General features: G+C 34.4%; 2 protein-coding genes and 2 pseudogenes across 2 annotated transcripts; 3 read left to right on the top strand and 1 right to left on the bottom strand.

Moving 5' to 3' along the window:
* The first annotated feature begins 1674 nt into the window (after positions 1–1674).
* Positions 1675–3209, top strand: LOC145065985 (malonyl-coenzyme A:anthocyanin 3-O-glucoside-6''-O-malonyltransferase pseudogene; annotated as a pseudogene).
* An 887-nt stretch (positions 3210–4096) lies between these two features.
* Positions 4097–5582, top strand: LOC145065984 (malonyl-coenzyme A:anthocyanin 3-O-glucoside-6''-O-malonyltransferase pseudogene; annotated as a pseudogene).
* A 6633-nt stretch (positions 5583–12215) lies between these two features.
* On the top strand, positions 12216–12713 carry LOC145067960 (uncharacterized). Its single transcript, XM_079014977.1, has one exon. The coding sequence runs from the start codon at positions 12216–12218 to the stop codon at positions 12711–12713; it is 498 nt and encodes a 165-aa protein (XP_078871103.1).
* Positions 12714–16330: 3617 nt separating this feature from the next.
* Positions 16331–20153, bottom strand: LOC145070464 (bifunctional riboflavin kinase/FMN phosphatase-like). The gene is made up of 10 exons (XM_079017402.1): positions 19969–20153; positions 19473–19659; positions 18997–19127; positions 18378–18447; positions 18131–18196; positions 17854–18008; positions 17619–17696; positions 16933–17069; positions 16752–16844; positions 16331–16669 (listed from the first exon to the last, which is right to left on the bottom strand). The coding sequence occupies exons 1-10, from the start codon at positions 20027–20029 to the stop codon at positions 16583–16585; spliced, it is 1065 nt and encodes a 354-aa protein (XP_078873528.1). The 5' UTR covers positions 20030–20153; the 3' UTR covers positions 16331–16582.
* Between the last annotated feature and the right edge of the window lie 7257 nt (positions 20154–27410).

Below are 27410 nucleotides of genomic sequence, written 5' to 3'. Positions count from 1 at the left end.
AATCTTCCAAAGTTGAATCATTTTTGTGTTGGTTCCTTTTTAACACCAAATATAAAGTCCAAATATAAAAACCTCTAAAAACACCATTTTAGAAGTTGGTTTGAATTAAATCATTAAAATGGTGTTAAATAATCACTATGTTAGTGTTTGTGGTTGGAGAAGCTCTTAGATAACATATAACTTATTTTGGATACAAGTGTGGGGGTATATCTTATCGGTATTTGACCGTACGGATGACATGATTAACTAAACCACAATCATTATGGTCCAACATGCTGATATGACCGGTGGACTCATGATGTAAGGTGTTCCTAATTAACTAGAAGTGGAAATGATCGATGTTGTGTAAACACTGAACGATCTTATGCATAAAGAAAGTGTGATCTTTGTAGTCAATACCAATGTGGGAACTGCTCGATTATACTCGATCAAACCACTTCGACAACCGATCCATTACCAGAAGAAATTTAGGACGGAATCCTTGTTACCATATCCAAAACATTCTTGGTGATTTTTTAAATATTAAATCTTATAAATTAGTTATTTAAAATTATTAACTGATGTTATAGTGTTTTTTGTAGCATTTGTTTTTTTTTGTTTGGAGTGTATTCAAGCGTCAATGCACTCTCACTAATAGGGGTGGAAAACCGAGTCATCGTGTCATGTTTTTTATCTGACACGACAAGGTTTTATATAACACGAAAATGACACGACACAAAAACGAACCAATTAAAAACGACAGATACGACACGATACGATAAAGAAAAAAATATAACAATTATTTTGTTTAATTAATATTTAATCATACATAACACGAAAAACACAACAAACAAATGCTACATCATGTCAATTTTGTGTCGAATTTTGAACAAGAACACAACACGGCATGACATTATGTTTTTACACTTGACGCGAATACAAACATGAAATTGAATTTTAGTTTCGTCACGGTTCGTTTCGTGTCGTATCATGCCACCGATCGTCACCATACTCGTTAATACCAATCATGACTAATACATCCAAAATAAACTTAAACAAAAAATATTTAAATAAATTTCATTTGTTAAAATACCATTTGGGTCTAAGACTTTGTTTCGCAAGTTTCATTACTTATAGAATCTTACAATTGTTTCTTATATAGAAAAAAATCATTAAATAAAATTTTATGGTTAATATCGTGGAAACTAATAAACATTTAAAAAAAAATTATAAATTGTTTCAAATAAAAGAAACCAGACAACTCCTAAAAGTAAAAAGTGTATAGGATTCAAAAATGCATGGTAATGTAAACCAATGAGAAATGATTGTCATTGGGGTGATACATGCACCACCTTTACCGGCTGCGAAGCGCATTTTATAGAACCTGCCTCCCATGCATGTTAGAGGTTCAAGTAATGAACTATTAAATTCTAAAAAATGAGAATCAAAATGTCGGCAGGAAAAATTTTAAAAGGTCGACAAAAAATATTTCGTACCAAACAGCATATGCCCAAGTCTTATATTAATAAATAAACTCGTGTTGAAGGCATCAATTGTTACAATTATTTGTCTTCTGGCCAGGCCCACATTAGCCTACTCTTGTTGATCGTGATCGAAGGCGTTTGATGCATATCCACATGATAAATTTATGTTATAAATAACGCTAACTCATCTAGGGATTAAATGATAAATTTATGTTATAAATGACGCTAACTCATCTAAGGATTGAAATTTGAAACATCAAATTAGTGAGTCGCTTGAGATGTCTTCTCTTCCCATCTTGACTGTGCTTGAACAGACCGAGGTTTCTCCACCTCCATCCACCAAACATGAGACGTGGCTTCCCTTGTCATTTTTCGACCTGCCATGGCTGCACCTTCATCCCGTTCACCATCTTTTCTTCTATGAGTTACCACAGCTCTCTAAAACTCAGTTATTGATACAATTGTTCCCACTCTAAAAACCTCGTTATCTAAAACACTTCTCCATTTTACACCTTTTGCTGGTAACTTGATCATAGTTCCTACAGGTACTAGAAAACCACAAATTCGTTACATAGAAGGTGACGCTATCTCAGTCACTATTGCAGAGAGTAATCTTGATTTCAACGATCTAGTGGGAAATCATCCTCGAGCCTGTGATAAGTTTTATCCTCTTATACCTCTCCTTGGAAAAGCTGAAAAAGTATCTGATTATGTTACAATCCCGTTATTCTCCATTCAAGTGACGTTTTTCCCTAATAGTGGTTTCTCCATTGGAACAACCAATCACCATGGCCTTGGAGATGCAAGCACTCGGTTTTGTTTTCTGGAGGCATGGAGTTGGATTGCAAGATCTGGTTCAGATGAGTTATTTCTCGCTAATGGAAGTTTGCCATTCTATGATAGAGTAATCAATCACCCAGATTTAGATGAAATATATCTTAAGAGAGCAAAACTCGACACTTTTGATGAAAAGTATCAGCTTCGATGTCTTACTGGACCGAGTGATGATGTCAGGGCTACTTTTGTTCTGACCAGACCCATCATCAATCAAATGAAGAAATTCGTATCAACCCAACTGCCCACGTTACAACATGTCTCATCTTTTACAGTCGCATGTGCTTATTTCTGGAGTTGCTTTGCAAAATTACGCAACGATGAGCTACAAGTTTTTGGCTTTGCCGTAGATTGTAGGGCACGTCTGGTTCCACCGATTCCAGCTACTTACTTTGGTAACTGTGTAGCACCATGTGGGGCGATGGCAAAAACAAAAATTTTAACTGAAAAGGAAGGATTTGTGACTGCTGCAAAATTACTGGGAGAGTGTTTACTTAAGATGTTGGATGATAAAGTTGGAATCATAAAAGATGCCAAGACATGGTTTGACTTTCCCTTCAAAGGGATGCCAACATTCATAACTGTTACCGGAACACCAAGGCTAAAATTTTATGACACCGATTTTGGATGGGGAAAGCCCAAAAAGTATGAAACAATTTCGATCGATTATAGTGTGGAGATTTCTTTGTACGCTAGCAAACACTCCAATGAAGATCTGGAAATTGGCGTGAGACTTTCGCCTACTGAGATGGAGGCGTTTATTCCTATATTTAATGGGGGATTAGAAAATTACATTTAGTATCATCAATTTATTTTCTTTCGTCTTTTCCTTCTTTTTTTTTCTTTACGGAATAAGATGAACGAAGTAATGATTTGTGTATTTATTTGTAAATGTATCATTATTTTAAGTCGTATTGTACAACCCTAAAAAAAATATTAATTAGTGACAAAATGAAGTGATCACTATATATAATAGTAGTAGTCAATAAATGATTTAGTGACCAAAATTTTGGTCATCCCTTTCGATCACTATAAGTCGGTCACTAAACTTATTAAAAACAAAAATGTACAAATGGTCATTAAATAGTGACTAAAATATATTGTTCACTACATCTCACACAATCCATTTGGTAACAAAGTGGGTGTTTGATTTAGCGTCTAAAGGTGGATCGGGTCCACAAAATACAATTGAGCACACTCATGGACTTGGTCTAAAGTGGACGCGATCCGGAGGTTTTTAGGTGATTCGGTCCCTTCTAATTGACCAAAAGGTTTGAATTGCAATTTTGCCATACACCTCCACATACAAAGAAAACTATCTCCTTACTGAAGCAAAATCCCTAGCCATCTGTGTACTTAAAGTTGAAGTAGGGAAGATTGAAGCCTTGAACAAAGGATGAATTAATAACGCACGATTACAAAAGAAACAACCAAAGCAAAAAAAAAGTTATGGAGTAGGAATGCTTAAATCCTATCTATCTCTTCTCTTTTCCATATCTTCCGTCTCTACCACGTTAGTAAATCATGATGATGAACTATTAAATTATAAATAATGAAAATTGAAAGGTAACAGGAAAGATGGCATACCAAATAGCATAGGTCCAAGACAAATAATTTCAAATACCATGGGCCCAGGTAATATATTACACGCAAACTATAAATAAATAAACCTCACGTTACATGCATCAACAGTTAAAACTTTGTCTTCTAGCCAACCCCACCTTAACCTACCCTTGTTGACCGTTAGCGAAGGCGTTAAGTTTGAGCTAGGTTTGATGCATATCTACATGATTAATTATGTTTTAATAAATAAGGCTCACTCATCTTGGGATTCAAACATCGAAGCGAGTCGCTTGAGATGGCTTCTCTTCCCATCTTGACAGTGCTAGAACAGTCCCAGGTTTCGCCACCTCCATCCACCAAAGCTCAGACCTGCTTGCCCTTGTCATTTTTCGACCTGGCATGGCTGCACGTCCATCCCTTTCACCATCTTTTCTTCTTTGAGTTACCACAGCTCTCTAAAACTCAGTTTACTGAAACAATTGCTCCCACTCTAAAAACCTCGTTATCTAAAACACTTCTCCATTTTTCTCCTTTTGCTGGTAAATTGATCATAGATCCTACAGGTACTAGAAACCCCCAAATTCGTTACATAGAAGGCGATACTGTATCAGTCACGATTGCAGAGAGTAATCTTGATTTCAACGATCTAGTGGGAAACCATCCTAGAGCCTGTGATAAGTTTTATCCTCTTATACCTCTCCTTGGAAAAGCTGAAAAAGTATCTGATTATGTTACAATCCCGTTATTCTCCACTCAAGTGACGTTTTTCCCTAATAGTGGTTTCTCTATAGGAACAACCAATCACCATGGCCTTGGAGATGCAAGCACTCGGTTTCGTTTTCTAGAGGCATGGACTTCGATTGCAAGATCTGGTTCAGATGAGTTATTTCTCGCTAATGGAAGTTTGCCATTCTATGATAGAGTAATCAATCACCCAGACTTAGATGAAATCTATCTAAAGAGAGCAAAACTCGACACTTTTGATGAAAAGTATCAGCCTCGACGCCTTTCTGGACCGAATGATAATGTCCGGACAACGTTGGTGTTGACCAGACCCATCATCAATCAAATGAAGAAATTCGTATCAACCCAACTGCCCACGTTACAACATGTCTCATCTTTTACAGTCGCATGTGCTTATTTCTGGAGTTGCTTTGCAAAATTACGCAGTGATGAGCTACAAGTTTTTGGCTTTGCCGTAGATTGTAGGGCACGTCTGGAACCATCGATTCCTGCTAATTACATTGGCAACTGTATAGCACCATGTGGGGCGATGGCGAAATCAAACAGTTTAGCTGAAAAAGAAGGATTTGTGACTGCTGCCAAATTACTGGGAGAGAGTTTATATAAGATGTTGAATGATGAAGATGGAATCATGAAAGATGCCAAGACTTGGTTCAACTTTTCCTTCGAAGGGATGCCAACATTCATAACTGTTACTGGAACACCAAAGCATAAATTTTATGATACTGATTTTGGATGGGGAAAGCCCAAAAAGTATGAAACAGTTTCTATCGATTACAGTGTGGCGATTTCTTTGAACGCTAGCAAAGACTCCAATGAAGATCTGGAAATTGGCGTGAGCCTTTCGCGTACTGAGATGGAGGTGTTTATTCCAATATTTAATGAGGGATTAGAAAATTACATTTAGTATATCATCAAATTTATTTTCTTTCTTTTCCTTTTATTTTATTGAATAAGGTGAAGTAACAGTATATTCTTTGCTGCTTGTTTTTCTTATTTTTCTATTTTCTCTTTTCTCTTTGTTCATTTCTTTGTGCTTTTTAAGTTTTAATCAATCTTAATTCTCTTTTTTCTAAAGAGTGAAGTAAAATAATATTTGGGGAAAATGACTCTTGAGGGTAATTAACTTTTGCGTTTGTATTCATTTGGTCCTTTTTTTGTATTCAATATATCATTGAACTTGTTGTTTGTGTTTACCATAACCCTTTTGATCGGCTTTTGACCTGTGATAGCCGGTCAAAGGGTTATGATGAACACAAACAACAAGTTTGATGATATATTAAGTACAAAAAAAAGGAAAGGGACCAAATGAGAACAAACTCAATAGTTGGTTACCTTTCTGAGTCATTTTCCTCGAAAAGTTAAATGAAATTAAAGTTGCAAAGTTATCAAAGACTGCAACCTTCTTTGGCTATAACGTATATGAAGAATGTTTCAGAGGGGTAACTTCATTAAAACTTGGTCTATGTTATGCTTACTGTGGTTAGATGTCAACACCTCTCTTCAAAAGGATATGATTGTGTATGAAAGGTATATTTATCAGCATAAACGTTTACCTCAAGGTATATTATGGTGATGTGGTCTGCAAAAGCAACATGATATTGTACATATTGATGTTGTATCTCATCCTATGAATTCGATCTTAAAGCTAAGTAAACTCAAAAATCACAGCACTTGTGATTTCACTCGTTTATAGTTTTGTCTAGAATCCATGATACGATAAATCATTCAATTGGAAATGTAAATGTAGTCATGAAATGCGTCTACTTGGTCAAGATTCCCCTAATAAATATTCAAGTGCATTACAAAGTTATACATGTCTGAATAGTGTTTTTTCGTGGGTTATGTTTTGAAGAGAAGCAAGAATGAATCTCATAAAGTCATTAATATCAGTAGGAGATGACGTGGGATTTGCTGTAAATGAGTAAAGGGAAAATGACTCATGAGGGTAACCAACTGTTGAGTTTGTTCTCATTTGGTCCTTTTCCTTTTTTTTGTACTCAATATACCATCAAACTTGTTGTTTGTGTTCACCATAACACTTTGACCGGCTATCACAGGTCAAAAGCCGGTCAAAAGGGTTATGGTGAACACAAACAACAAGTTCGATGGTATATTGAACACAAAAAAAAAAAGGAAAGGGACCAAATGAGTACAAACGCAAAAGTTAATTACCCTCAAGAGTCATTATCCCTGATATTTGTTCCTAATTCTTTAGTCGTTCAGATAAAACCTTTCATTTCATTTTTTTTCTCGGTTGACCCTACGCCTACTACCTTGAACCCTAGCTCTTGTTACTATTTAAATGAAACATTTGTATTGGTCTAACTTTTTGTTGTCTATTGGTTATGTTTGACAGATTAGTTGAAAAGCTAGTTATAACTAAAAAGTTAATTGGTAGTTAAAAAACTAATTGTTAGCTTATAAGCTATCTGACAAAAAAATAATGTTTGGTAAAACTGTTTGATAAGTTAGCTGAAATATATAAAATGATATAAAACAATATTTAGAAAAATATTTTTCTATAATTAAGTAAATGTATATTTAGGAAATTTTAGGAAAGTTACAAAAAAACTACTCAAAGTAGCTTTCTAAAAAACTAGTTTATCAGTTACTTTTTGTCTTGCCAAAGATAATAATTTTGAAAAAAACTCAAAAAAAATACACCAAACACAACCTTTGTCTTTGCACCAATCATATTTTCTATGTGCATCCATGTTGGACATTGAAACAAATTTATAAATGTAATGATATTTTTTATAAATAAATTTATAAAAAATGGTGTTAAAATCGAAATTTTGAGTAAACTTAGTGACTCTATTGCAATCTGGGTAAATTGGTTAGCGGGCGAACAAGGAAAACCAGTCATTTAGTTGATATTATAACAAAATTGTAAATATAATAACATAATTGTAGGGAAGAAAACACGATGTTAATCAAAATTTTCGATAAAACTTAGTGACTTTATTGCAATTTGCCATAGTTTATATCATGAACCTTTCAAGCAATAAACTTGTCAAATAAATGGTAGTTGAGATGCTTGCAGTTTGTATGTTGTAGAGCTAACAAAAATCGACTCAACCTTTCAACCCAACTTGAACTTAACCCAAAGTTAGTAGGTTGGGTTGAAATCCTAGATTAGATATATGTACCTATCTTGATAACTGTTGAAAATATATGTGGTTTTTTCAGTCTCATATTTATTGGCTTAAAATGAAATATAAAATTAATAAAGGGTTTTTTATGTTCAAAGTAAATTCTTGTGGTTGTAAGAGTAATTTGCAGGATAAGACACGCGGGTTTTGAGCATGGGTCAGATTATCTTCGGGTTAAGTTTGTATCCCGTTTCTGAAGTATAAAAGAAGAGAGAGAGTGTAGAATGGATCATTCTGCTGTTTTCAGATCAAACGATTAGGGTATTCTCTCATAGTGTTCTTCATCTTCTCTCAGTGTTCATCCGTTTGTTTAGGGTTTGTACACTTTGTTAGTTTACATAATTCTTCTTGTTATTTTCTGTTATTGAATATATTAGGTTGAGTGATCAATACTGAGTGTAGATTAGGTTATTTGTAGTGATTTTTGATTTGTAAGTATCTTGAAAACCATTTGTTTCTTAATCTTCAAATGGTATAAGAAATGATGATGTTGGGAAAGTTTGATTGTGTGTTTTCAACATGGTATCAGAGCTGTAAGGCTCGTGATTCTTGATCCTGACGCTTCGCTTCTCGTTTGTTCATCATCTGGTGTTTCCACATCTGACGATTTGTTGAAAGGTATTCTTTCTAACTAGTTTAAATTTTTTGTTCATACGATTGAACTTTTGTAGATTTAGGGTTTTGTTATCTACTTCCCTAAATTTGAATATGTGTTGAGATCCTGGTACTACGAGTATTTTGGTTTGATCTTGTAGGATTGGTGGAGATTGGGTTCTTGACTAAGCACTGTTGTGTTGAAGATTAAAACTTTGTAGTATAATCGATCAATCCCTTTAAATCTGAAATAATCCTATTGGGGTCGGATTTCATCACCAATAAACCCTTGAAGGAAATAGATTCAGGGAGTCAATTCCAATAACCTGGTTTTCCTATTGCATAGTGAGAATTTATTGTACCTTTCTTTCTTCTTTTTAGCTGTAGATGTGGGAGATCCTGGTGTCTTGAGTACACCAGTTATTTGTTTGTTTTTTTTCTTTAAGTTGTTCTTCTTTTTTAACACTGTGGTTGATTGTCTTCAGCCCCGACATACTGTGGTGACCATGTGGACTTTAAGTCAACACAGGTGTTTGGTTTTTTGATTTCCTATTTCTTATTTGATATGTCTGCTATTTGTTATTTGGTTCTTGGTGTATCTTCTGTGACAATCGTCAATTTCTGGTCAAGTCAAAGTCAAATAAAGTCAACAAATCAAACCAGTCAACTCATCTAACCCTTGTATATTAGGGTTTTCCTTATGTTTAAAGTTGTACAACTCGCTATTTTAATAAGAAGTTATCACTTGGAAAGTTCGTACGTTCAGAAATTCTAAACCCTAATCGGGGTAAGTGATGAAACTATCCAATAAAACACTATTTCATACCCTACGGGGACATATAATGCTCATAACAAGGAAAAACGGGGCTTACAAACCTTGCATTTCGAAGTTAAACACTCACAAAAGTTGCAAATAAAGCCTCTCTAAATCTCTCTCGCTCTATCTCTCTCCATGTGAAATCTCTCCCAAATCTCTCTAAGTATGTGAAATCTCTCCAAGTATGTGAAATCTCTCCCAAATCTCTCCAAACATGTGAAATCTCTCCCAAATCTCTCTAAGTATGTGAAATCTTTCCAAGCATGTGAATTCTCTCCCAAATCTCTCTAAGTATGTGAAATCTCTCTAAGTATGTGAAATCTCTCCCAAATCTCTCTAAGTATATGAAATCTCTCCAAGTATGTGAAATCTCTCCCAAATTTCTCTCAACATCTCTCTCAACTTTTTATAGTCATTCTGGTCATCCTGACCCTTAACTTGGTCAAAAATCACTCATAACGGGAAGAAAACTTGAAAACCAGCCTTATAGGGTCGAACCTTCTTATGGCTGAAACCCTAAGAAGCGAAACTCCTAAGAAGCCTCTTGGACCGAAAATAGCATTATAGGACCGAAGCCTCTCATTAGAACCGAGACTAGCTTAAGAATCGAACCAAGGAGAACCGAAACTGCCATTAGAAGCGAAACTATGAAGAACCGAAGCCTCTCATTATAGACCCGAAGCCTCTCATTATAGGACTGAAGCCTCTCATTCCCGGACCGAACCCTCCTCTCGGTTCTCATAACAAGCGAAGCCCACTTTTGGTCCTCAGCATCAAAGACCGAACCTTCGGCCCTGACTTCGTAGATTCGCACCTTTTACCCGGTTTTCAACTACTTTCGCGTTTTAGGCCCGTTTTCCATGATTTTATTGTGAGATTTTCACCCAAACTTAAATTTTGACATATAAGACCCCATATTTCCATAATCTAATCACATTTTGAGGGTAATCATTATCTAAGATTAAAAATATAGTGGGTAAGATATTTAGGTGGAGTGTTGACTTATCCTTTGGGCAAGGACACAAGTTACCTCCCATACCCACTCCATGACCATTCCCAGTCACTATTCACCCATACATAGTCAATCATTGTCCTTTTTACACTCATTTCCAGCCATAATCTTGATCAAATGCTAGAAGGATCCTTATCTCTCCTCCCATTTCACTCACTTTCACCAAAAAGCAAAACCCATTCTCTCTCACTTCCTCTCACCAAGAATTCGAGATTCAAGCTGATCTTGAGCTCTTTTACACCTTTGGTAAGTAAATCTCTTCCAACACTTGATTTCCTTGCACTTCTTCACTCAAATCGTGAGTTCCTTACACAAATATCATCATATTTGTGTTAGATCTTCGAATCTTCAAGCATCATCTAAGGTGTTCTTGAGTTGAACACTTCCTTTCTTCATCATCCATTCACTGAAACCACACAAGGTGAGTTCATACCCCTATCTTTTCATGTTTTTCTTAAGTTTTAAGAGGGGGGGATACAAGTTAAAACACCAAGAACACGACTAAACTCAAACATCAGCTTTCAACAGAAAAGTTAATGTTCGTTCACGGACTGTTTTGGGCAACTTAAACATTTTAGTTTTCAAAACTGTATTAGATGAAAATATTTCAGGTTTATACCTTTAAAATGACTACTTACACATGTTCATACGATTTTTCTACTATTTATGGTGACTTTTACAAAACTGCTTATCATTGTAGCTACGAATTCGGATCAGTCAGTGAATATGAACGTTTTCACACTAGTTACAGACTTTTAAAAATCACAATAAAAATTTATGGACAAACTAGACACATTTTCTAAACTCTCAGAGTTTACGGATTTAGTTTTTGACTCCGTATGATTTTTCTTTAATTATTCCAAGAACAGGAACAGAAAAGATAACACTAGCAAATTGTTGATAACTCATTTACACCTTGTAACTTGCTGAGCAATGTGTGTATTATCATTTATAAATACATGTTGGTTATATTACATGTCTTTTACCTCATTATAGAGGTTTACATCATATGCAAAGAGGATTTCTACCATTACAAAACGTTTTTGATAAGCTATAATAGGTATAGTATATGTTTCGTATACATTACAAACATTTATGATAAACTATGGTAAGTATAGTTTATGTTTTATATACATTATAAACATGTTTCCATTAACACAACAAACACATTTCAGAAGGTTTTATTCCCACGGAAAAAGGGTTTTACACTCACGCACACTACATTAAACTTGTTAACGTAAATTGTGAGACATTCTTCTTAGTACTCCTAGAGTACGGGTTAAAATTCATGGTAGTTATAACCAGAGTCTCTTGTAGGGAGAATGTGATAGTTGTGTATAGATCTATAGTGGGTCTGACAAACCCACACCTGAGTTGCATGCAACAGCTAGACCGGCAAGTCTGGGGTGACAAGTATCATTATCTTTTTCGACGCCTGAGAAACATCGTGACAGGTTCATTAGTCATAGTATGGTTATAGCGACTCACATAGGGAGTTAACAACACATAAAGTTTACGGGGATTTTCTCAAATCAAAAAGGGTTTTATGTCGATTTAAAATCACTTTTTATATCAATAAGTATGGATATTACTTGTACATTTCGGTCTTGGTATTTAAGACTACACATCACTCTTGTAACGAAAATATTGGATTTTTCTTGGTAACACACAACTCATTACAAAGATCGGTTTCCAAACTCATCATCTAAAAAGCTTATGAACTCACCAACTTAATTGTTGACGCTTTTTCAAAACTACTTGTATTCTTAGGAAATCAACGAAACCAGGTAATCACAAGCTTTTGAGGATGGAACGCTACGGCATTGAATAACTATTTTTATATCATGTTGTAATCAATCATTGAAATATGTAACGCTTGAAACCATGTAATTCTTTTCCGATTATATTTATCATTGGTTATATTGTTTTGATCACTATTATACTCGTTGTTATGATACTATACATGAAGTCCGCCACCCCCGGACGTTTCCGCCATCCTTGGTTTGGGGGTGTGACATCTTCTGTGATTTGTTATGGCTGGTGAAACTCCTGAAGGGAGTGGAACTCCTAAAGGTAGTCCTCCTATTGATTTTGATGATCCCTTATATGTTCATCCTTCTGATGATGTTTTAACTTCTATTATAACGATTAAACTTACTGGAAATGAAAACTATCATTTGTGGTGTAGCGTTATGTCTAGAGGTCTTAAAGCTAGGAATAAATTAGGGTTTGTGGATGGTACCCTTACTCTTGAAAAAACTGAAGCTTCTAAAACTTCTAAGTGGGAGCGTGTGAATGCTGTTGTGTGTAATTGGATCTTAGGTTCAATTTCTGAGACTATATATGCTAGTCATGTATACTCTGATAAAGCTAAAGATATTTGGGATGATTTGTTTGAAACTTATAATAAGGCTGATGGATTTGTAATCTTTAATATTCATCAACAAATTAATACTTTGAAACAAAATGCTTCTTCTCTTTCTGATTATTACAATAAACTTGATTCCTTATGCAAAGAGTTTGTGGTTTAACTAGTTTAACTGAATGTGTTTGTGAGGCTGCTACTAAGCTTAATGATCATTCCAAATTGATGAAGCTAATGCAGTTTCTAAGTGGTCTTGATGATGTCTATAATCCAGTTAAGAGTCACATTCTTTTGATGGAACCCTTACCAAATGTTAAAACTGCCTTCTCTATTCCTTCTAGAGAAGAGTCCCTTCAAAAGAATGGCTCTTTAAGTTTTTCTACTACCTCAAAACCACAGGTTTCTGCTTTTAATAGTAAAGTTAGTGATCTTAAAAGAGGACAAAGTCAAAATAGGTCCAGGAATCAAGGGTTACAGTGCAAACACTATAATCTTAAAGGTCATATAATAGAGAGGTGTTATAAATTGATTGGATATCCCAAGGATTTTAAACCTAGGAATGAAAACAATAATGGAAATAAGTCTTTTTCTATGAATTCTTCTTCAGTTGGGTCTAACAACAGTGCCACAACTTCTTCTGAGTCTGTTCTTGGTAGTGATGCTCACAATCTAACTAGTGAACAATATTCCAAGTTTCTTCGTCTCATTAATGAGAGTTCTACTAGTAATGATGTATATGTTGCTTCAAATATGGCAGGTACGTCCATGTTTCAATGTTGTAATTTATTTGTTAGTTCTAATGACTCTTAAAGTTGGATTGTTGACTCAGGGGCAAATCAACATATGACAGCCTCTGAGTCACAACTTAGAGATGCAGTGGATGTGTCTAGACTGAACCTTCATGTAAAATATCTGAATGGTTCTTCCGCTCCTATAAACAAAATAGGGAATCTTCCTTTGTCTTCACAACTTACCTTATTTGATATATTTGTTGTTCCATACTTTAGTGTTAACCTTTTATCTGTACATAAACTATGTAAGGATAGTGGCTGTGAAGTTGTTTTTTCTGAACATGGTTGTAAAATTTAGGATTCACTATCAAAGGAGATGGTGGAGAATGGTAGAGAATCTGGGGGATTTTATTTTCTTGATCGTGTTCCTTCAGGTATTCCAACAAACTACAACTAGTTCTAGATGTTGTGTCTCAAAATTGACTTGGCATAATAGACTCGGTCATCCTGCTGACCAAGCTCTAAGTTCTTTAAAAGAAAAATTAAAATTTGGAAATGAGTCTCTTCCTCCTTGTGATGTCTGTCATAAAGCAAAACAGACGAGATTCGTTTCCACATAGTCAGCATAGTTTAAATGAATTAGGTGAATTGATTCACTTAGATGTTTGGGGGCCTTATAGATTTGCTTCTATTGAAGGTTTTAAGTATTTTTTTTTACTATTGTAGATGACTTTACTAGGGCCACTTGGGTTTTCCTTTTAAAATCTAAAATTAAGGTTTTTGATTGCTTTAATTCTTTTGTTAGTATTCTTCTAAATCAGTTTAATGTTAAAATTAAAGTAGTACGTTCAGATAATGGAACTGAATTTGTCAATAATCAAATGAAAGTTTTTTGTTTTGATCGAGGTATCATTCATCAAACATCTTGTGCTTACACTCCACAACAAAATGGAGTTATGGAGAGGAAGCACATGCATATTCTTAATGTGGCAAGGTCTCTTTTGATTCAGTCAGGAGTTCCTGTTAAATATTGGGGAGATGCAATCTTGACTTCTGTTTTTTTAATAAATAGGATGTCTACTTTAATTTTAAATGGCTCATCTCCTTATGAACTTGTTTTTGAAAGAACTCCCAGTTTTGAACATTTAAGAGTATTTGGTTGTTTATGTTTTGCTGTTACACAAAATGTTGTTGATAAACTGTCTGAACGTGCTGAAAAATGTGTCTTACTAGGTTACTCTTCTGATAAAAAGGCTTATAAACTTCTTAGTCTGGATACTAACACTTCTTTTGTATCCAGGGATGTGAAATTTTATGAGTCAGTCATTCCTTACAAGTTAAAGTCAACTAATGTTGATGAAATTCCAAATAACTCTGGCCCTATTGATGTTTTTTCCTATGACGATTTTGACACAAATGAATATGTTAATGATTCTATTAATCTTGATGAGTTGAGAGTAGAGTGCCAATTGGATGGTGCTGATGCAGCCATTAATCTGGATGATGCCAGTTTTAATGAGACTATCAACCAAGGTAGTAAGGCACATGTGCCTCTTACTAGTGGTTCTGTTCCTTCTTCCTCAAATGTGTCTGAGGAAAGTAGTCAGTCTGTCTTAATTCCTTTTGTAGAGCAGTCTTTAGGTGCTTCTAGAACTAGACGTGAGTCACATATGCCAGTTAAGTTTGCTAATTATGTTATTGAAGGAAAATACAAGTATGGCATTGAAAGGTCTGTTAATTATTCTTGTCTTAATACTAAAACTAAATGTTTTATTTCTAATCTAAATAAAACTATTGAACCCAACGATTACCAAGAAGCTTTGTCTGATCCAAACTGGGTTAAGGCAATAAATGAAGAAATGGAAGCTCTTCATCATAATCATACTTGGGAAATAACAAAGTTACCAAAAAACAGAAAACCAATTGGATGTAAATGGGTGTTCAAAATCAAGTATAAATCAAATGGAGAAGTAGAAAGATATAAGGCCAAGTCAGTTGCTAAAGGATATAATCAGAGAGAGGGAACAGATTTTGAAGAAACTTTCTCGCCTGTTGCTAAAATTATTTCTGTTCAAATAGTTATTTCATTGGCTGTGCAAAATTCTTGGCATTTATATCAATTAGATATAAATAATGCATTTCTTTATGGTGACCTCACAGAAGATGTATATATGTCTCTTCCACCTGGCTATTATTCTGATAATGATATTAGGGTGTGTAAACTTACTAACTCATTATATAGTCTAAAGCAGGCTCTTAGAAAATGGAATGAAAAACTGTGTTCATTTTTGTTTATGTATGGTTTTAAACAAAGTATTAGTGATTACTCTCTTTTTTTTAGGAAATTTGAGAATTCAATACATGGGTTACTAGTATATGTTGATGATATTCTATTGACTGGAAGTAGTGAAACATAAATTAACAAAGTCAAAGACTTTATGAAAAGTCAACTTTTAATTAAAGATCTTGGAGTCCTTAAATATTTTCTTGGAAGAGTAAGAAACAGTGTACTGTTTCTAGATCCTCTACTAAGTCTGAGTATAGAGCTCTTGGCTCCATTACTTGTGAAATAATTTGGATTTTAAAAATTTTGTTTAAATTGGAAGTTAAAAGTCTTTTTAACTTCCAATCCATTGAAATAATTTGGATTTTAAAAATTTTGTTTAAATTGAAAGTTAAAAGTCTTTTTAACTTCCAATCCATTTCATGCCAACTAAACAAGTGACAAACTTTAATTTCTTCGCATCCTAATTGCTTTCTTGAAAGTGATAACATTTTGAACCTTCTATACACAAACCAATAACACTCACATGATCATCTTACACTGAAATACATACTCTTTCATAGTATTTCAAACTCTTTCAAAAATGAATGAGAAGGATACATAATCCACATTTGTTACCTTGCAAGCAGAACCTAGAGAACAAACCAAATCATCAAATCTAATCATCTAACTCCTTTAAACTACCAATCCATAATACAGATATTAATAAAAGCAATGGCCATAAAAGAATTATACATTGCAATTCATTCCATTACTCAACTATCAAAATACATAACAAGTTATATCATACTCATTAATGTTCAAAATTTATATTATTTCAAATGTTCTTATTAACCCAAATGTGGGACCTCTTACATTTCAAGCCTAAAAACATCAAATCACATTGATCCATCCACAAACACATGGACACAACTCCAGTTCTTGATCAGAAAGATGATGTATTCTAATAATTTATATAAATTTGAACTTTATTTCAGTGCAATGGTTTAAAAGTTTAACTTTTCCCACCACTAGGCACTGTTAATAGTGATATTCTGCTAAATTCAAGCAAGCTTCTGCTATTGACTTATCTTGATCAAGTATGTGAGTATCACTTGAAGGATTCTTCTGTAAATCATGTATGATTTTTCTTTTAAAAAAACTTACACTAATATAAGTAGAAATTTTTTTTTTAAATAAATTTAGTTACCTTTGTATCGAATCCTCTGATGAAACCAACTAGTGTCACTTTCATTGGCTCATCATAGATTTGCTCTTTGCTTCCATTCATAAAACAAGCTTCCTGAAATCAAAGCTACACGTTACTAAACATGTTTATCTTTATTTATAATCGCATTTTATTTTATATATGCAATTGTTTGAAATCTCACAATGGTTTTTCCAAAAGAGCCAGAAGTATAGTCCCATTTTATGCTAACTATAATCTTCAATCTCTGTTGTGAGTCAACTTCAACCCACCCAAAATACACACCCCATGCTTGATTAGGAAGATCAGAAGCTCCATTAACTGAATAACCAACAAAAGACATGAATAAATCAACAAACATTGCTCAAATTGTCTACACCAATATTCCAAATTTCTTTAAGGAAGTTTTAAGAGAGATTCAATATAAACAAAAAGAAATGAAAGTATATTTTAAAGAGTAAATTACACGAATGGTCCTTATGGTTTGGGGTAATTTGCGCGTTTGGTCCCTAACTTTTTTAACTCGGAAGGTCCCTACTATTTGTTTTTGTTACACGCTTAGTCCCTATTGTTTTCTTTTGTTACGTGGTTGGTCTCTGTCTTACTTAAAAAGACTTACTTAAATAGGAAAAAATGATGAGGTGGGTAAGATAAGGTGAGGGGGTGGGGTTGGAGGTGTGTTTATTTAAATAAATTTAAAAAAATAAGGGAAAAATAGTCTTTTTAGGTAAGACAGGGACCAAACGCGTAACAAAAACAAACAGTAGGGACCTTCCAAGTTAAAAAGAATAAGTTAGAGACCAAACGAGCAAATTACCCTAAACCATAGGGACCATTCGTGTAATTTACTCTATTTTAAACAATGTAAACCTGAAAGTTCTTGAAGAAATCCATTTTTGTTTGAAGCCTTGAAACAAATTGGTTCAATTGGTAATGCATTCATCACCCCTGAAAAAGATAAACTATTATTGCAAACTATATATATATATATATATATATATATATATATATATATATATATATATATATATATATATATATATAATATGGTGTAAGGCATTTGCATGGAATCTTGATTAAAAAAAATATATATGTATATATATACAGTCATCAAAAGGAGGGAGTGCCCAAAGCTCTGGTTGAAAATTTAGAAATGAATGAATTATATGATCAGCAATTGAATATTGATCTGATTCATCTTGAATAGAAGGAACAGCCACCACTTGCATTTTTGCAGCCTTTCCAGCTTTAACCCCTACACTGTTGGTATAATTACATTATTAACCCTGTTGATATAGTCTTTGACAAACTATCAAATACCTAAAGTACCCCCTTAATATGACATACTCTAGAAAAGTGAAAAAATACCAAAATTCACTTACAGAGAATCTTCTATCACAAGACAGCAAGATGCATCGACACCCATCTTATTTGCAGCTTCCAGGAATCTAATGTTTAAGTGATTTTCATAATTTTAAGAAAAGTAAGTCACAAGAACTTTCCCTTATACTTGAAAAAAGTTTTTTTTTTTTTTTTTTGTATTGTGTCCAAGTTTTGGCTCTCAGCTATGAGATAAATGGCCAAAAACAACTTTTAAAGAATCATCATATAAATGCTTACAAAGCTTACAGATCTGGAGAAGGTTTTCCTGATTTGACTTGATCACTTCCAAGAATTACTGAAAAGTATTCTTTCCAACCTGTTGTAAGAAAAAATTTATAAGAAATAATATTATAAAAAAACTCTGTCCAATAGACATCAACATGCTTAAGAAGTTCTTAATAAGAATTAAGAACAAAGTTTGTCTTTTTCTTAAATTACCATGCTCCTACATATGTGGAACTCACAAGGTATGATTTTAAGAAACAATTAAAAGGATTCACTATTCCTCAGCATATGCAAAAAGTGCAAAAAGAAAAGGCTGCAAATTTGCTTTTTCATTGGACATCATTCATATCATGATATATTACATTATGAATGCTTACTTCCACATAAATACTATAGTGGAAGATGATTACATGAAAGTTTCTATATCGAAATTGGTGTAAAGAAAAGTAGATAAAAAAACACATCAGAAGATAATTAAACAAGAAAACAATACAACTTTACTAAAGAAACAAGGACTATTTTTCTAGTGTGGATGTGTATGTAGGTATATGTAAACATGAATGTGAGTAAATCTTCTAAGAGAATGTGGTTTGATAAGACTTAATAGCAAAAAGAGTAGAAAAAAAGGAAAAACCATGACCTTTCTGGGAAGAGACTTTGACTTCAACATTCTTCCTTATGGAGTTGGAAGCAAGTGCAAAAGGAACTCCATGTTTATGGAGATGCTTAATGAGGCGATTGACACCAGGAAGTGGTTTGGCTTGAGGCCACCTACAAGAACACAACTTGCATAAGACACGTCATCATCCCTTATGGTACTAAATCTGTTTTTAGCAACTTGGAATTGATGGAAACATAATTAAACTAAATTGGTTTAAAAATATAAATATGTAATCACATAAACAATTTTAATGGCTAAACATGTCAATCAAACATGTGGCCAAAAACCATGATGATTGTAAAGGTCTCCACCAATCAAAATTTTGAACCACAGATGTTTAAAGTTAATGCCTCCAAACAAGAAAAAGAATGATGCATAATCTAAGACCAGGATCATATCAAGTTTGCTTTATGGAGTGTTAAGTTTTACAAGGAATACCCAGAAAGAGAACTCACTTTTCATGATACATGGGCATGATGTTTTGGGTGTATTGTTGAGGTGTAATTGGAAGATCATAGTCTTTAACAACTGCAATTGCAGACTCATGGTGTACCATTCCCATCCTCTTGTTTTCCTTCTCCATGTCCACCACTTTCCCATATCTAGCAAGAAATTCCTTTAAAAGATCCTTTGTAACTTGCTCTAGAAACCAGAAAAGACCAAATTTTAACAACAAAATATGAGCTACACAGATCAACATTTGAAAGAATGAACCGAAACATAAATACCAGAGATGTTTAGTTGTACTTTACGCTTAAGTTGTCGTAATTCATGCTTAGATACTCATATTATGTGCTTAAAAGTTAAAAAGTTGTAATTAGGGCTTCTTTGAATGTGTTATTTCAACTTGAATTACAAATAATGGATAAGCAAGCAAGTAGTTTTACATTCGTCATAATAATCCGTTGTTATACTAGAACGAAGATGAAGCAAGTATAGGAACTACGATACCTGTGTTCAAAAGGGTGCCATCCAAATCGAAAATCACGGCAGAGATGCGATTGCCATTCATAGCGATGGTGTGGTGAGAACTGAGAAATCGTAAATGGGATTGAAGGGAGACGAAGAAATTAAGGCAATATAAGGGGATTTGAGATGATGTGACAAATTATTCGCATAGGGCAAAGGGTACAAAAAGGGAGCCACAACTGAGAAAGCATATGCTTCCCGCCTTCTCCATTTGGAGAAAGATAATTACATATACACCCTTTGGTTTTTGAAGAATTTCACTATGAACCCAAAATTTCTATTTTTGTTAAATATGACAGCTACTTTTGTTATGTTGTGCAGTTTTACACGCACCGAACACTTAAGTGACGTTTGGTTCATGTAAATTTAAATGGAACAATCGAAAACGAGTTATTCAGGATTGAATATGATGGAATTAGGTAGGTTGACAAAGGATATAGATTGTCCTCTTTTTAATTACAAATACCACTATATAAGTTGAAAAAAAATATGCTTCCAAGAAAAATATTATATATAATGAGAAATGAGTTCAACGTGCTTAAACAGATATATTATGTGACAATTGTAGTCGCATTCAATATTTTGTCTCCAAGAAATTGTAATCAATAGTTATTTAATTAAAATATACCAATAATTGTATTTTTAATTGTCATATTTAATTCATACCCCACAATTGCACTTTATGTCCACTATAACATCCTTATTTCCACAATCCTTATATTCATTTTATGTATGCTCTTAATCGACCAACATTTTAATATATACAAGACCTTACCCCTTCCCCCTTTGAATTTTTCTTTCAAATTCTACATAACCTTCTTGTCGTACAAAACTCTTATGGTCGCCCCTCACATTATGTAACGTCCGGTTCCCGATATGTATTTTTAATATAAGTTTTTGTATTTTTACACTGGGACTCGATGAGTTAGAGGCCCAACTTGTCGAGTAGATGAGAATTTTTTTGGACGCGGGTGGAAGAGTCTACTCACCGAGTCAAAAGCCCCGACTCAACGAGTAGACCTGGATGAAACCCCAAAATTTTAGGCTTTGCACCATATTTAAACAACTTATATGACCTCCACTCCAACCTTCATCACCCTCATACCCTATTCTCGACACCCTAATTAGTTGGAAGTGTTCTTGAGCTACTTTGTGTCATTTTGTGTGTTTTTGAAGCTTGAGAGGAGGGAGGAAGCTTGGGAGATCAAGAGGAAACAAGTAGATCTAGAGATTTTGTCATATTCCCAGCTCATTCGAGGTATAAAGTCTGTACCTTGCTCATTCATTCATTAGATCTCTCGTTGTTTGAGTTTAGGGCCATCTTTTAGATATTTTGTGAAACTTTTTGGAGTATGGAGTGTGATCTGAAGTTGTAACTTCAGATCCAGATCCCTTTTAGCCCCTATAGCAATAAAGTTTACGATATTATAATGCTTTAGCCCTTCCCTTTGGCCTAGACTTCATTTTAGACTTGGAAATGGTGTTTTTGGGTCATAACACCTTGCATGCACGTAAAGTTTATAACTTTACGTGTAATATCGACCCTAGGAGGTCAGATCTACATTTTGAATGCGTTAAGCCCGACTGAAGTCGACTGCATGGACTTGGACTTTGGGGGACTCGGCAAGTCGTTCATAGGACTCGGCGAGTCAGGTTATTATTCCCCAACCTTTTCTGTTTCGGAGCAATCTGGTTTAGTCTAGAAAAGGACTCGGCAAGATGGACGTGAAAATGGACTTGAAAATCAAAGAATTCGACGGGTTCAAGGATGAACTCGGCGAGTTCAAGGCAATGTCCCAACTTGTATGAAGAAGGACTCGACGGGTTTATGGACGGGCTCGGCAAGTCAAGAGCAAAGGGTCCTAATTTTGTATGAAGGAGAACTCGACGAGTAGGATCGAAGTTTCAGTATTTTGGTGGATTAGAGAACTCGACGAGTTAGGGAACCAACTTGGCGAGTTGAGTCAACCAGATGTTGACTTTGAGCAAAAGTTAACTTTGACCAAGGTGTTGACCTTGACTTTGACTTTGACCTGAGTTGACCCTTGAAAGGGTTATGAGTATAAAAAGGTAATTAAGGAAGATGGTTATCCCCTAGTTGGAAGATCATACTCTTTACCAATTGCAATTGTTGACTCACAGTGTACCATTCCCATCCTCTTGTTTTCCTTCTCCATGTCCACCACTTTCCCATATCTAGCAAGAAATTCCTTCAAAATATCCTTTGTAACTTGCTCTAGAAACCAAAAAATACCAAATTTTAACAACAACACAGATCAACATTTGAAAGCATGAGTGACACTCGCCAAAGCCATCAATTGGCAGTTTAACATGCGTCGAACACTTAGGCTAAGCGGAGTGGCACTCGCCAAAGCCACTCGCTTAGCTCGCCATTGATGTAGAACACCACCCCTAGCTCTCGCTAGGGGGCTCGCCAAATGATATTCACAAAGCTGAAAGCGAGAAGTAAGAGAAAGAAACAGATGACTTTGATTGGGTGGAATACTTTCTTTGGGATTACAATATGTATCGGAGTCCATGCAAAGTAATTTATGGCTAAACTCAAATATCTCAATTCTCAACAATGGATAATATTAATATCTCCACAACCTCAACAATTCACTTGTTATTTAATTATTAAAAAAGTGGTATATATATATATATATATATATATATATATATATACCAATTCAACTAATATAAATTAAACAACACTCTCACCAATTTACACACACAAAATATCATATCTTTTTCACAAACTCTCTCAATTCAAGAAAAAATGTCTTCATCTCAAACAAAAAAACAAGAAACAACAAAAAGAAATTTTCAAACCTTCCATCACTACACCTTACACCTCCAAACACTCAGTCAACAAACTTCCATACCCAAACATTTCATCACCACCATGTTATCAACCATCATCTGATTCTCTTGATGAAGGCCTCGTTGAAGATTCAGTTCAAGAATCCTTTTAAGGGCCCGAAGTGGAACCACACGTATAAAAAAGGGAGAGCTCCAAGTAGAGGGTGGACGGATGATGAAGAAAGGGCACTAGCTCAATCATGGCTAGATGAGTCGGAGGACCCGATCCACGGGAAAGACCAAGAATCAACAACCTTCAAACAAAAACTTTGGAATAATTTTTACAACTGAATGAATAAGAACTACCGCGACCCCGATTCAATTTACTCGAAGTGGAGGAACTGTTGGGTTTTGAGCATTCTAACACTCCTAAGTGTACATGCAACCCTAAATACCTTGGATCTATGTTTTCTCTATTATACATGCAAATATGAACTTTCCAAGGTATTATCCTAATCTAGCATATAAAACAATGACTATAGCAAGATAGAATACATACCTATTTGATGTAGAAAGTCTTCATGAAGCTTGAGTGCCTAGTGCCTCAAGTGTGACACCTCAAATGGTTCACACAACACCAAATACACTTGGAATAACTTAAGAGAATTCTACACTACATGAAATCGGCTAGCCCTTCCTTTTACACACACTAGTGGCCGATTTTGGTGAATAATATGATGCTTATATAGTGTGTTACAATTAGGGTTACACCATGTAAGCCCTAATTGTCATGACCTTTCATTTCCATGACCCATGAGTCATGTAACCTCCATGGAGCATCCATGGAGTATCCTATGGGTTTAACCCAACTTGATTATCCATGGAGCTTTGGCCCACTATATAAGTTATGGATGATTTGCACAATCAACCCATATTTTTAATTAGTCTTCTTTTGATCACTTAATTAATCCTAGATTAATTCATGATCAATATTAATTAAATAATCTTATCATTCTTATTATTAATATACTAAAACTTATAATATATTAATAACCATAAGTGTCTTATTTCTCTCATTTTAGTCTATCCAAGTGCATGATGCCATGCAACCCAAATAGACCATGCCGGGTTGGGTCAAGTCTTACCAATTATAGTTATGGACTTAGACATTAATCCAATAGTCTCCCACTTGGATAAGTCTAAAACTATTATTGCGTATGACTTCAAGAACCGACTGGCAATCGTAGCTCTCAAAAGCTTCCGTCGAACTCTGACCTTGTAGATGACCTCTGACCTTTGTCAATGACTTGTCCATAAGATAAGGGATCATATATTCCTCCATTCTAGATATCATATGGACTGAGACATGGATTATAATCATTCTCTCTGTCCATTTGTTGTTTCCCGATTTCCGATTTATGACGACTGACTAATTGAACAAATCAAATCAGTCATGGCCCGGCCGAGCACTTCCATTTGTCATCATCAAATCATCGAGGGGCCCACAGATATCGCTTTTATCCCAAAGGTAAAAGGAATGGATAAACTTCGACTCATATGGCTTGTTCTAATACTTGTTGAATCATACACAAAGACACGTTTTATAACATCGAGTTACCAATGCGTTTTCGTGCAATCAATGTACTATCAACTCATAGTAACAACTCATATCTCTAGGTTTGAAGAATATAAGATATTATCGTCTCACAATCACTCATGATAAAATCCATGAAGTGATTCCAATGAGCGCGGGTTGAATCCAATACTCAGAACTTATGAGCACTCATGAGTGTTGTAGCCCTTTGTCCAACACCTTAGACCTCTACAAGCCAACCCATGACAGTCTTAATTCATATCTACTTCCAACATATGACCAACTGTGGATGGTTTGAATAACTTAGTCATTCTGGAAGAATAACCTAGTTATTATGGAAGTCAAAACATGCAAAATGAAACACAAGAATAATTGAATCGAAAATGGTATCAAAACCTATGAACATAAATAAAACACCTTTTATTTATCACCATATGATTACACATTATTCATTGTATATTGTTTCGGCTATCAACTTTATTCTTGAATTTAAAACAATAGTTGTCCCATGCTCCAAGCATTTACACTATGTTTTTCTAAACACTAATCATGCCATACACCAAGTATGCCTACTATGTTTTGTCTATGATCTTTACTTTGTGAACTAGATCAATTGAACATAACTTCAATGATTCTATTTTCACACTCCAAAATCCCTACCGCAAATGCAAGAATTCCAAATTCATGTCATTTACCGAAATATGTTAGATTCTAAACTTATATGCATCGATCCTCTTGTAATGATTATGCACAAATTCACAAAGACTTGGCAACAATCATTATAGAGTATTCCAAAGGAGATCAACTCCTTAGAAACATCCTTCCTGCATTAAGTTTCCTTAATCTTACACAGATTGAAATTTCTAACTTTGAAACATTTCCAAATTCCATTTTGACTATCACTTCTGAACAAGAGTTGCCTCCTTATAGATTATGTCAATATGGTCCTTCCAGAATTATCACTATACTTCCAACTTTCCTTGAGCAACCAATCTTTGGTAAACCTTAGATTGTCCTTGACAATTGCTTAATCATTTTAGTCATATCCAGTTCTAGACCTTTTCCTTTCTTAATGCCCCAGGCATTTGGAAAATTTTAGAAAGGATGAATATAGCACATGTAATCGATCCTATATCCGAAGCATATGGGACACGATTCATGATGTCTCACATAAAGACTAAACCAGTCTTTTGCTATACCATTTCCATTTTTATTTGCCAAGTTCTCATAATTCAGATTATGAAAAGGGATGTCGTAATCATAATCGAATTTTAGAACGCAAATAATGGACCCATATACAGAATTTCCTTATGTTGAGCCATTCTAACATGAAATTCATATATATATATATATATATATATATATCCTTGACTAAATGATTAAAACCTCACGATCTAAGCTTATATATTTGAGATGAAGTATAATTTCCTCTCCCTTAATTATAGCAAAACAACTTTTTCCCAATTGAAACCTTTTGTTTTCTATAATTAACATTGCTAACTTGCAATACTTCTTCATAATTATCATGCTCCCACTAACATGATGATTATTAGCATAACACTTATGCTCCCACTAGCTTTGATATGTACTCAGAAATCAGCTGGACTTCTAGAAATCAATACTTTATTGACTTTCTTACCAAAGTTTAGATTTCTGATACTAAATTGTTTTGATAGAACTTTATCAAAATCATACACCTTCCCTTAGATAGCACACTTTTGTGTCTAAACAATTATGAAGAGGGATGTCGTAATCATAATGGTTAGAACTTTTTGCCACTTCTCACAAGTCTAGGTTAGTGTGCCGGTAAACCACACACGCTCCACTAACGACTTGAGAATGCAAATATCACAACTGCTATCTAACTAAAATCTACTTAGTGAAAGTGTTTCCTCACCATAATTTTCATGAATCGGAGAGAAACCTTATGACACTTAGATTTAATCGTGTATGTGTTCTTATCCATGTGAATTGTCAAACCCATAGTCACAAGACAAGGATAATGACAAATCCAAACTCATATGGACTGAACTGAATCTTAATTTCTTGCCATCTGGCAGCTCAAGGGTCTGCCATTGCTTCCAAGTTTTTGTGCAGCCAATTGAGAACTCTAAGAACTCATATGCAAAGCCAACTTTAATTGGAATGGGCACAGAATATGTCAACACGATAGGTTATAAACCTCAAGTCGTGTGCTAGTGAAGAACTTCAGGTTTTATTCTTGATTAGTTCTTGAGACTTTCAAGACCTTTAAGACTCCCACTGTCCTCTTGACAAATAAGACTCTCTTGTCAAATATTCAAGTGATAGTGTAGATTCTAATCAAGACAAACACTTCTCATTATTGGCCTTAGTTGGTCTTTGTTTTATCCAAAACATCACAACTTACCAATTTCAAATGTACAAGAGTAGGATACTTTTACTCTTACATTTGAAAACTGTTTTAAAGCTTTTTTAAGACATGTCACTCAAGTTACAATTTTAGAGTATAACTCTAAGAATTGTTTTTGGAACGAAGTATGACTGATCTTCTTGATTTAACCATTTCAACAATTCAAGTTCCTCTTCTTAGTCATAAGAATGCACTAAGATTCCTTTAGAGAAATAATTATGCTATGGTTTCTTAATCATTAAGATGATCACAAGACTGATACTAAAGTACTCTCCCATCTTTTCAGATTTGAGAAACTTTTATCTTTCTTCCTAAGTTGATTCATCTTATTCGCTCTGCCTTACATTGGAACCTTTTCCAATGTCTCAGAGTTACACTTAAGCTTGTAAGTATAATCATATTTACTGAGCTTTAGTAAACTATGACGAATAGTCTCATCGATTATTTGTGGTGGACTTAACCAGTGCACAAGAATGTGTACTCGATCCCTTAGTCCTTTACTTGACTCACACATCCATGTGAACAAGTAGTTAGTTTTAACTTTTCCAATGCTTGAAAGTTCTCATCCATCATGTTATACAACTTGCATGATTCCAAGTTTCGGTCAAATTGAAACTTGGGTAATGAGAATTTATC

Source organism: Lactuca serriola, chromosome 8 (genome assembly GCF_051521515.1).
Source record: "Lactuca serriola cultivar US96UC23 chromosome 8, Lser_US96UC23_V15, whole genome shotgun sequence".
In the NCBI taxonomy this organism is placed as follows: domain Eukaryota; kingdom Viridiplantae; phylum Streptophyta; class Magnoliopsida; order Asterales; family Asteraceae; genus Lactuca; species Lactuca serriola.
The sequence above is the reverse complement of the archived record's forward strand: the minus strand, read 5'-3'. Positions and strand labels throughout refer to the sequence as shown.